The sequence below is a fragment of the Bombus affinis genome, chromosome 5 (assembly GCF_024516045.1).
Source record: "Bombus affinis isolate iyBomAffi1 chromosome 5, iyBomAffi1.2, whole genome shotgun sequence".
Lineage (NCBI taxonomy): Eukaryota > Metazoa > Arthropoda > Insecta > Hymenoptera > Apidae > Bombus > Bombus affinis.
In genome coordinates this window covers 15,160,604-15,173,341 of record NC_066348.1, presented here as the reverse complement: position 1 = coordinate 15,173,341, position 12,738 = coordinate 15,160,604, and the positions used below count along the sequence as shown (strand labels likewise).

The 12,738-nt window shown below is 42.1% G+C and overlaps 1 protein-coding gene across 1 annotated transcript in view; it reads right to left on the bottom strand.

The window, feature by feature from the left end:
- LOC126915983 (probable G-protein coupled receptor Mth-like 1) overlaps positions 1-12,738 on the bottom strand; it is a 152,472-nt gene that overhangs the window by 12,087 nt on the left and 127,647 nt on the right. The window contains exon 6 of the mRNA XM_050721297.1: positions 996-1,134. Coding sequence (XP_050577254.1) covers positions 996-1,134 — 139 coding nt within the window. The remainder of the gene's footprint in view (positions 1-995; positions 1,135-12,738) is intronic.

Genomic DNA, 12,738 nt, shown 5'->3' with positions numbered 1-12,738 from the left:
TCCTTCGCGCCGAAATAAAGCATCGTTCGCCGGCAGCGATAAAACAAGAGCACGAAGATCATTGCGCGTTTGTGCGCCGCCTGTTCCTCTTAATCGTTGTGTATCGCTCGTCTCACTCTCGAACAAACAAACCAGGACTTCTTTAACTCGGCTATATCGCCGACTTAAACTCCTTCAAAGTTTACCACCGAGACGCGTAATCGTTTCCCTCTTAACTTCCCGAGGAAATGAGACGCGGTTGCATCTCGCGGTGATTAGCAAGGACGCGCGCCTCCAAACGTTTCCTGGTAATTTCCGTTTATCTGAGAACTCGGTTACGAGATGGTATGGGTGTAAAGTGCGGCGATAGCGTGGGCAAGATTGAACTGTAGATAATACTCAGGTCAGAAAGAGGTTTCTCTCTATCTGCGATCTAAAGTAACTGGCAAACTTTTAGCGTTTTAGGCTTAGCGCTAGATCTACATCTTCCGTAAACGTAGCTACGGTCTAACGCTTGCAAGATTCTGAAAATAACCCGCACGTAGCGTAAACCGGGTCTTGCGTGTACCCACGGAACTGACGAAAGTAAAATGTTGCACGCAACGTGACGAAAGTTCGATTTCTACGCGCGGATCGTCGATTTTTCTTCTTCTCGATCGTTCTCCGAAAAGATCGTCGAGCGGTACCAATGGTACACGTTCCTGGAAGAAATTGGCCAAATATTTACGCGAAACGAAGACCGCGTGGCCGTTCGCGAAGCACAGAATACGTTTACGAATTCGACTCGTCGATTCGGCCGGGAACTTTTTAAGGTAAATATTTCTTTTTCTTTCAGGGTTATACGCTTTGAACAGTCATATCCGTCGTGTGCAAGACTGGCGAGTATCCGGGAAGTAACGCGTAAACCAGATCGGAACTTAATTTAGAGCTGGCAGATTCGGGGGGACAGTCAGACGCGGTGAGCCGTGCTCCTCGATTTTCCAAGTCGTTCGGTCGAACTGGATCAATTCGCTTACCGTTCTGTGGTGCTCTTCACGAATTCGCCCTTCCATAGACCACAAGTTAGCTCGCGGGCAGTCGCTGCGAAGAATAACAGGTTCACTGCAAGTAGGAAACCAATGGGGCCGAAGAAGTACGCCAAGATCTCCATGTCACCTGCGGGATAAATTTTTAATGTTCAGTATCTAAGGAAATTCTCTTAAATATTAAGAAAATTTATATACGACGCGCATTCTTAAATAAGCACGAAGAAACCACATCTCCGATCGAATATTAATTCAGTTATCGCCGAATATTTTTTCCTCTACGGTATTTTTTTAGAGTAATGTCCCTTTTATTTAAAATATTCAAACAATCCAAAATAATGTCCCACTCTATTTGCAAGGATATTTAAGATCGGAAGAATATTTTAAATTGTATATAATCAATTATCTTACCGCGATTTATCGCTGAAATATTCTTCAAATAGGAAAAGATATTATTATGCCTCAGCGAAAATGTGGGAAATAGATAAAAAATATTATTCTTCGGAAATGAGGATAGTCAAACGAAAAAAACAATAGATGTTTCCATCTACCATTCACCGCGTCATTGTTAATGCAAGCAGCTGGAGTGTCGAAGAAGAAGTCGGACCTGGAAACGTTCTAAATATCTGGATGTTCGCTTCGAGTCCGCCTGCGTGTTCAATAATAAACGTTCGGATCGCTTGAATGGCGAATCGGTTTATCTTTACGACGTCCGATTGGAACGTGGTCTGTGTACGCGTTTCGATTCATCGAACGCGGAGGATCGTAAGAAACGAGCGCTTTAGCTACTCGTTAACCGGAAGTCGTGCAACACTGACCGCCAGCTAGCATCAGCGATTAAACTTATTACGCGAAATGTCGCATCGGGTGAATGATTATGTGGCTGCCTTGTCGTGATCTGCTCATTACATTTCGAACGGCTTATCAACGGACGTGAAACGCGTTTCAAGCTGGTAGACTTAAGATCCAGCGGATATCGTAGCGATATCTTGCATCCAATGTGTCGTGCAGCGAACTTGAAACCTGTCGCAGATGGCGACAAGATTTTTTTCGGTATTTGTAGTTGTTCATAAATCACTCTTATTTCTTTTCTTGTATCTTTAAATAACGAGCGATGTGTTCTCGTTCTGTGTTTCTTTTGATTAGTTGGTCGAGAAGTATTTATTAACTCGAATCTACCACGGTATTTTAACTACAACGCGAATACTGTTCGAATATCGATCAACATTGAAAAATTGTATATATTTGCGCGAAAGATATCCACCAGATGTTATTAGCGTGTAAAGTTAACTAGAAACATGTAGCTAATTCGAGGCAGGAGTCCAAGGACGGATACCTTCGAAAATAAAAAGAAATAGGAGAAGAGGAAGTTCGTGGACGAGAACACAGAAAGAGGAAATTTCATCGAAGATCCTTCGTATGCGAATAGTAAAGGAATTAGGAGGACGAGTTCCTGAACAACGTGGCAGCATAGGAATAACAACGACCAATACCATTCGATAATCGATGACAGACAAATAAATCCAGCGACGACTGACGATGCCCGTGATTTCACGAATTCCGACCTGCTTTTGATTCTCGCCTCTCTATTCGCGGAATCGCTGGTCACGAATCGACCAATTTCCACCGTCTTTGTTACGTAAGTTCTATTTTTGTGCCGACCTGACAGCTTTATCTGCGTTTCTAAATGAGACGAATTGAAAGGAGACAAACACGCCGAACGCTGATTTGGTCGCCTTCATTTTTTCCACGTCTACGTTCAACAATTTTTCGATCAAATTTCTCGTATTATAGAATTTTCCGATACATAGGTATATTACAGTGGCATGGTGAAAAATTCGGAATCGTTAGAAAAATTCACAGAATCCATGGAAACCCACGGGATGTATATAAAATTCTACAGAATCCGTAGAAGTGAAAAGGATCGCTTTAGAATGTTCCTATCCTAGAATATCCCGTTGCCAACGATTGTATCAAAATAAAGAATATCATTATTAATAGTTATAGCGTTAATTTAATAACAAAGTTAGAAGTGATTGAAGAAGTGTTTCCAGATTTTTGGTTGGCAATATAAATCTTTGGCAGACAAGATGTTTAGAATAAAGAACGGAGAATTAGTGGGAAATACGTATCGAATGTTCGCCAATGTTTTGAATGTTGTGCTTGTGGTTAATTTAACGGTCCGAATGATAGGAAGAAAAATCGTTCGTGGGGGAGTACGTGCAAGGACAGGGGGATGAAAATAAGATGCGGCAAAAATATCGGTGGGTGCTGCAAATAGATCGATAATTCATAGAAGCCGGTACAAATCGCAGAGTCGGGCCTTGCTGACAGCAACAGTTTGTTTTCCTATCGTCTTAAAGCGTTGGAAAAGATGCTCGAAAGAAATGAGCGCGTCGTCATACTTAATTCCGCGCGCCTACATGAGAACGACGTAACCTTCCTTCATTTATTTTCACGACATCATTACACGATGTCGATTATCTTCAACGATGATACGTTGTCGTCAAAAGATTCAATTTTGGTGCATACGTATGTACATTGTATGTATATAGTGTTTCGTAAACTTATTCGAACATTTATTGTAAAATACTTTTTTTGAAAAGTTTAGAACAAGTTTGGAAATGCACATGAAAGTAACGAAATGATTATTGTGAATATACGTTTCTCGAAAATATTATATTTGATATAGATCGTCGTCTTAAACATATGTATTAGGTTGTCCGAAAAGTTTCTTTCGTTTTATAAGGAAATAATAGACGCACAGTGTCCTTTGTTTTATACTAGTTCATTGAATTATGCACGAACATAATAATAGAAATACAACGAAATGGATCATATCTAATTCAATAAAATAATACAAAACAGAAATTGTTGTTCATTTATTATCACCTTATGAAACGAAAGAAACTTTCCGGACAATCTAATATAATTAGAAGATAAAGATCACAGATTATTGACACACATTGATACAAATTGATTCGTTCGCTCAGATATTTTTTTATCTCTGGGTAGAGTACGTTTGTAATTAATTTTTTACTGGTCTCTATATATATTTTTGGATATACTACAAACTTCTCCCACTTAACGATGGTAATTGTGTTCCATTACAATGCTAATGAAATTTCAAAATATTTTGTATAGCACATACGATACATCTACAGAAAGATTTTACGGTAAATGTCCAAATACATTCGCGAGCCGGTCTACATATATGCATGGTAACGTCGGAATCAATTTGTTAAAAGGACCCGGCGGACCATGTGTATTTTAATTACTTCGTTCGATATTTTCAATATTCCACGTTTGGATGTCGTTAATTGGATCCATTTGTTTCCCTTTTCAAGATCCGATTACGAGCAGCCCGGGTTTTCGGATATTTCTCGTGGTTACGCTTCCGCCATGGCTCGTGTGTCATTATTCTCTGCAATTTCTATTGCTTCGTTACGCTGTTCGCTCGTTATTCGAACCGATCTCGAAAATCGACTTTATCGTACGAAAACCAACGAGATTCCAACTGGATTACCGTTCTGCACCGAGTTGTCATTCCTTCGTTCAAACTGTTTTCCAGAACAATTTGATTATTCTTGATTTTCACTTGTGTTTCTTTCCAATAACAAACATATTCGTCCGCGTTATATTTTCTCTTTTAGTGATCTCATTTTTGTTTGTCTTATCAAACAATATCTTTTAATTCTGAGTTTCTTCGTTTCTCCTTAATAAACTCTAAAACGGAACTATAGCGAGGTATGGTCAGAAGCAACTTAACGATATCTGCTTTCATTGCAGCATTTTCATTTTATCGACAAAAATTTAATCCACCCTAGCCCATCCTATATACTACGCTCTCAACAAGAAAAATCTCAATTATTCCTTTCACTACCAAGTTTCCTTGCAAAGGGAAATATCAAAAATTGCAGGTACTTGCCTCGCTTCTTAACTATCCGAAATCGTCTCTAAAAGCCTCGCAATTTCAGCCCTAACAATTGCTGAAAGGTCACGAAAGCGGGGTCTGTTCCTCAATTTTCTCGCAAGCAACGATTTAATCGGCCGACGAGCTATTCTAATTTTTTGTGAAACACAACAGAGGGGAAGCAGCCGGAAGGGAAGCCGGTGGATCGGTAATAAAAGTAAAGCAAGGTATTGGCGCGCGAACACGCGAGACACGATCCTCCGCGTGCCGAAATTACGGTAAATCACGTGAGCCGGTACTTATCGAAACGGCTCGGCGTTCACAGGGAGACGGGAGAGAGGGTGCGTGTCTGGATCCGTTGGTAAGATCGCGAAATCCTGGGAATTCGCGGAACACCTATGAATATGAATACGTTCGTTCGAATGTAATGCGTCTGGTCTCGGGGCTGGTTTTCGTGAATACCATGCTCTACGTTCCTGCTACCAGCCAATCTGGTAAGTATACGCGCACAGGGAAGCGCGGATAACTAGTTACCGAGTAAATTGATACGTCGGTACACGTACACGTTGCGTTCGGCTTTTCTCCCTCTTACTTTTTCCTCTCCGTTCATCTTGCACAATATTTTCATGCGCGTGTACCCTCGCGGCGAGGGTCGAGGAACAGGGGCCTTTTTCCTTGATAGTTGTAATCTAGCCGGACAATTACCGGGTCGATAAGTAATTGCAGCCCTTATCGAAATCGTGCGAGTTGCCATAACCACTAGGGTGGAAGGTTTCGTCTTTTTTTCGTCCTTCTTTCTTTCCCCTTTTCTTGTTTTCTTGGTCCGTTTGACGTTGGTCGGATAAAAGTGTGGAAAACGTTGCGATGCGTCATGTTACACGGATGAAACAGAAAAACTTGCGGTTCCGACGAAACACTGGCGTAGTTCGATTTTCCCGATCATCAACCGCGTTTTCGGTACGGTACAGCGACCGATTCGAGCGCTAAACGCTCTTTCATTCCGAGATCGTTGCGCTTTTATCGAGCTCGCGCGGACGAACGCGAACAAAAATGTCCCCGTGTTTCATCCCCTTTCCGCCGCCGTCCGTTGCGGTCAGCCGATGGACAGTGCGTCGCTGATCGAATAAAGAATACAGCTTTTTTCTTCTTTTTTTTTTGTTAGTTCGTATGCGGGTCGCGGTTGCCCTTTTTTTCTCCTCTTTTTTATACCAGAAAAAAATGGCTCTATTAACGTATCGGTAGTTAGTAATTGGGCGGTTTGTCATGCCGACGGTAATAAAATTTTAGCCGCGGTCGCGAAATCCATTCCGCTTGGCGAGCACCAGTCGAATTTTATGGTAAATAAAGAACCATACAAGCCTCGGACCCGTTATCGGGCCAATTCCCTCTCTGCTAAGCGGTCTCTCCGCTCTTTCTCTCTTTGTCTCTCTGTATCTCTGTCTCTCCCTTCGTGCATCCCCATAACCACGAGCGCAATCTGCCAGAAGCACGCTCCCAACGAGGGCCCCATAGCCACTTATCGGCGAGAGGGTCGCGCTCGTCCGCAAACAAACTCATAAATAAAATCCTTATGCCGCAACTTTCATGGATGGCGATGCATACGCCACGGAGCGAGCGAAAAAGATGGAGAGCCGGTTGATATCGAGGCTGCAGCTGACCCAGTTGCCAAACGTTAATCCAGTCGACATGGCGTGGAGTGAAAGACCATCCTGAGGATTTCGTGACTGTCAACGACACGCGAGTATAAATAAACCTGCTCTTGGATCGATCGGTATTTCACGCTGAATCGCGCCTTTCTCTGGTGCGTAGGAATTTTAAGGAGATTGAAGATTAGACGGAAGACCCACGGACGTGTTCGAACATTTGTGAACGTTTCTTATGAATGTATTATGTACGGTATACGAAAGAATATGAAATTTCATTGATTGTTAGGAAACTCGACTATCGCGATTATATTTATTATCGACAACTCTAAAATTAATTCTGAAAATATGTTGTATAGAAGTTACAAGTCACGATCACGAGACGCAGATACGAAATTAAATAGCCCAGAAGCCTACGCAGATTATTTAAAGAAAATGGTTATTAGGAAAGATAAACGATTTTTGAAGGAAAGATTCGTCAAGTTGTCGACGGAAAAACATCTAATTCTATTTAAATCAACGATCTAATATATTGAAAATTCAGCAAGGAAGAGATTTAGACGTTTTATTAGGAATTTTAAGATACACGATTCAGTTTGTACGATACTATGAAAAATATACGCGGCTGGATCTTTCGTTCTTTATTCTGTATAAGAATATCGTGTTATGAATGGCAATGATATTAATTTAAGCGATGGTAAGTTACTTCTCGGGTTCGTAGAATCTTGTTACAACGTTAATTTCATCTTCCTCCGGCGCGGTTAATACACCCTTACAAATTTATTCGCCGCGCCCAAGTTCCAGCCTGGAACGACACTTTTCATCCCCTGCGCGCGTAATTTCTCAGTAACTTTCGCATAGTGCGGCCGGAATATTGTACACGTACAATACGTTGTTGTTTTCCAATATTTTCGTGTTTGTTTCGAACAGCTACATACCGTAGTAACCATCGTCGAAGTAATTCCGCAAGTTTTTATTCCTCCATGCAACCAACGATAAGTACCTATTGTTACTGGCATCGTTTAAAAATATCTTACTCATCTTTCATGAATAAGTCAATAATTGTCAGAAGAAAGTACACCTTGACTTAAAAAAATTCAGGCTGATCAACTTCAAGACGGATTACGAATCGCGCATTCATTACGCAAGCGATTATTACAACAATAACCGACCAGCGACTTCTTCTTTCAAGGCCCCCGGCAAGAAAATCACCCCGTATAATCGGCGTCTGTTTCTCAACCCGATTCCAACAATTTGTTCTTGCATGTAGTCTCACTAACAATAAGATATCCAAGAGCTACATAATAGGGATGATATCAAAGATCCACCCTTCTACTTCCTCAATCTCTTTCAACCCTAACAGCTTCTGCTGCCAATTCTTCTCTCTCCACCCGACAACCCCATTATTCCTCCATGTAACCCAATCCCGTACAAGTTAACGAAGTCGTTGGTATCGTCGCATCGATCAGGTCCGATCCGGTTGCAAGTCGCGCGCCGCGAAATTTCGCGAGCAGACCGGATGGGAAGGTTAGTAGCGAAACTCAACGAGAGGCTGTCACGAAACTTTTGGAACGCCGAGTTTCGACCGGATAACCGAGGCAGCTTGCGTCTGGACCGGCACTCCGCGCGGTTGCGCGCCGGAATATTAAACGAGCACGGTCGGATCGGACGCGTTACGCCGCTCCTTCGCGGCCTCTCTTCTTCGTCTCGCTTTTCCTTTTTGCCTTTTTCATCTCAGTTCACTGGCTCATCGGTTCAACTCAAAATTCAGCGTCCGTCCAGGCGGACCCTGGCCAAAATTCAACAACTTTTTCCAGGGTGTTCTCTTCGCTTCTTCTATCGGGGGAGATCCGGTCTCTTCGCGAAACTTTTTCTATCGCGATTACATGGCTTGGGCGTTAAGGATGGAAAGGAATATCCATTATCATCTTTGCTCGCAACTCTAAATGGATTTTGTTTGCTGCAGAGGAGAAATCCGCGCGTTTTTGTTCAAACTTCGGTTGGTTCTGGGTCCAAGTCATTTTGAAGACGTGGCGGCATGGAGTGGACAGAGGCGAGTTGAGTAAATGGGATTTGTTGGCTCTAGAGAAACCAAGTTTACGTATCCGTGTCTTTTGGGAAGCAAGTGGCTGCATTCTGCAGTTTCTTGTCTCGTAGCATCGAATCCCGTTACTCATATGGATCGTAGTTTCCACGAAAAGTAGATTCTACTTGCAACAGAGTGTAGTTTTTGAGCTTCGACATCGGTTTCGATTATTCGGATTGACAATTACCGAGTACAAACATACATATTGATATAGCGCTGTAATGAAACGGAGATGTATTTTATCCGAATATTTATAGCAAAAGACAGCTTAGTTTAGCGAATAAGCTTTCCATATTGGTATTTCGTATATCGTTGACTTGATTTTATTCAACTACGTACGAAAGAAAGCATAAAACGAGAAGTTAATCGAATTGCTCGTGTATAACGTAAAATTTGCAACTTCTAAAGTGTCCTTGAAAAAATATCTTTCGAATTAAACGGCTAAAGCCAGAAGCAGAGACACGTTTCTATTAACAACTTTGATAATCCAATTAAATTACCGGAAAGCAGGTAGCCAAGTTTATTTTTGCCAGCGGTCCGTAAACAGAAGGCAGCGGACGAGGTCGCAAAGCTGGTAGCAAATGGAGAACGAAAAGGGGGAAAGAGGGAAGCCCGGTTGGAAAACAAAAGGAACAATCGCGGAGAGTAATGAACGAGTTACGAATCTTAGGGGGTACAGAGAGCAAACGGGCGTCTATATTTGCTGGGTTTTGGCGGGTCGCCAACAATAGCTGTTTCGGCTAGGTTATATCTCACTCCATGGCAACCCATAACAAACATAAGTGAATTATGTCGACGCGTGCCGCGTTCGATACTTTACAGAAGCGCGGCGGTCAAACCCGATTAGTTCGGCGTCGAAAACGCTTCGCGAGATCAATTGCATGCGCCGTGTGTCACCTTCTATCATCCCACGCTCTCACTCCACCCTCTCGTACAGTCTCTTTTGCTCCTTCTCTCTCTCTCTCTCTCTCTCTCTCTCTCTCTCTCTCTCTCCCTCTCTTTCCCTTCCTACCTCCTCCCTCTTCCTCTCCCTTTCGCTCTGTCGTTGATTTATCCTTTTAATAGGGGCTGGTTTTTCGGCTGATCGCGTGCGGGAACACGACAAACAGATTTTTCACGCTATGCAAATCGGGATTATGATAGATCAGCGGCGTAACGAGAAACAAATCGTTAATGAATATTCAGCGCGTGTCGAGTGTTCGGGGTACCAACAGTTTAATACGCTTAACGATTATCGTTATTGTTGTGTTCGCCCGGTAAAAAATTCTTATCGTGGAATGATCGAATAAAAAAGAAAAAAAAGTCGCGAACAAGCTTCGAAGTTAACAAAGAAATATGTTTGATAAAAATGTGAATATGAAAAATGAGATTGGATATACCGTGACACATACATTTTAATAGGTAGCATAGAAATTTTCGATTCTCTTTTCCAAACTTTGTTAATAAAATCATGTCACAGACGAAAAACTGTTTCATCCGTTAAATATTCGAAATATATTCGTGAAAAATGTTCGACGATAAATGTCCGAATACTTTCATAAATCTCTACAGCGCTCAAAACTAGCCGGTAATGGCGACCCTATAATTAGCTCGAAAATAGCCGCGAAGACAGCAAGCCGCTATCTTGATCAGAATTAACGTCAAAAATTCCAGTCGAACGAGATAACTTTCATCGGAGTGGCTCGATAATGCTATCGCTCCTCTTAGAGGCGCCGACAAGGATTTATTGCGGGGCGTCATTGTAATCGTTGCTGTTTTTCCGGATCATCGGGGACGGGATTTACGGTCGACAGTTTCGGCGTAACAACAAGCTTTCCTCGCTTTATCAATTACGATGTATGCGCCAGGCGACGGGAATCGACCGCGCGTAAATCAACGCCGGAGGAATTTGAAAAACGCGCGAAATTCGCAAGCACAAATCGCTGTCAAATATAATTAGTCGAGGATACCGCATGAGCACCGTGACTCTTCGCCCCCGATTTGCATTCAAAGCTTCCAGTATCAACTTTTTTTCTTCCTCCAACAGAGAGTCAGAGATTTATCGTGGGCGTCATTTTAATCACCGACGGTTTTTCAGATAATCGAAAGTGATTGCGCGAGCTTGTATCAGCGTATCGGCGAGCAGCGATCCCGCGAATCCGCTGCCAACAAATTTCCACGTCGACCCGTCCTGGAAAACCGATGGCTCCGCGAATTTTCCAAGCGCAAATAAAAACGAATTTGTGTAACTCTTTGCCTCCCGGTACTTTGAGCAGTTTCATTTACACGCGTTAGGATATTTAGCTTCTTTCTATACATTTTACTGGCTGCCTCGCTCGTTCAACTTCCCAGCGGCTTTCGACATCAACTCGATTAGAAATATGATTTTTATCGAAATTCTGTCCAAGTCTAGGAATTGATGAGTCAGGCGAGCAACTGTGATAATGGAGTTTAAAAGATTTAAAAGTCACCGAAATGTTACATACAACCGTGAAGATAACACACGTTTTAAAGATCCAACACGCCCCGTCACTCGGCTACGAATATTTATGTATCTATGGGGTATTAAAACGTGAAACAAATTTATGGCATGTACGGTGGCTGCGAAAAGTATCTCTATACAACCCTTATTTTTCTATATTTTATCTTTGTAATATGAAATTTTTGTAACCATATAAAACTGTTAGATTATTTAGTACGTAAATGATATGACGAATATACTTTTCGTAGTCACTGCATCTAATATGCAAAAATATTCAGAATATCCAGAGTGAAACAAATCATTGCACAGATTCCACTTCTTTACTCAGATACGTGTAATAAACGTCCACGGTGTATTAATGACCGAACCCCGCAAATCTTAACTTAAGAAGTAAATAAATTAGAAAACACTTTTCGCATTAGCAAGGAGAGCCATTAGCCTCTGGGATCGTAGGATTCATTGGCATTCCTAAAGCAATCATAGATTCTCGAGACCGAACTCTTCCTTCCAAGACAGATCGAGCTTGCGTCCCTCGAAAAAGACAATAAGGAAATTCCTTTCTACCCCGATACTCTCGATTCATTGCTCGAGGCCAATAAAGCGAGAGTGCGTGATAAATAAAGTAGGATCGCGGGGGGATCGAACCAGGGGCTTACAGCAAAACACTTGCCACGGCTCTTTAGCATTCGTTAATTTTCTTCTGCCAAGTCACCCTCGTAGTTGGTGTGTTCTAATCGCGTATCCCCTCTCGATCGATTCGTCCTTCGAATTTGCAGCTCCGCTCGTTTCACGCTCCTACAAACTACGAGCAGCCGAATCTTGTTAACTCGAACCATTGTGATCCAAAAAAAAAAAAAAAAAAATGTCTAAAGCTACAGAGGATTTTAACTACTATTTGTCTTTATTCGAATTGGAATCTCTAAAATTGAGAAAAAATTAATTCTTATATCAACGTTCCTTCGAGCGGTTTTCTTTCTTTTTCACTATTCTTATTTGAAAAACTCGATAAAATCTTGACAACTGAAAGATTTCAGTTCTTAGAGATTCGATTTACCAAGCAACGATTTAACTGTAACGACGATTTGCTTTAATTAGCAAATATCGATCTAAAGATTGCTCGCGTTTCTTGTTCAAACCGTGTAGATTACTGTCGATCGACCTCTTGATTCCAGTTAAAAAGCGTAACGAGGCGTGCTCTCGACACGCGATGAGCAACCGATCGGCTGAGCAAATCCGATAATTCGCACGAGCCTCGATATCCTTTTTTAATTCCATCATTCGCGAGGCTTTCTCGTATCGTCGAAGCGCATCCGATCGGTTTTCGGTTATTAACGCGTTCATCGCGAATGTGGGTCGTTATCAATCTTTCCGAATAGGATTTCCCATCCAGCTACCACCTCCTCTTCCGCTCTGTCGACGCGGCGAACACACAAAGGATTTTTTCCCTCGCTCATTATTCGCGTTGTTATTACCAGCTAAACGATCCACGTTGATTCGTTTAATCGTCCACGGGATCGATCGCGCTTATTAATCGCATTACACCCATTCGATTCGTTTCATTTCCAGCTACCAACTCGTTCTACGACGTTTAACGTTCTTTGTTCGTTAGCTTTGCCGCATCCTGTTTTCCT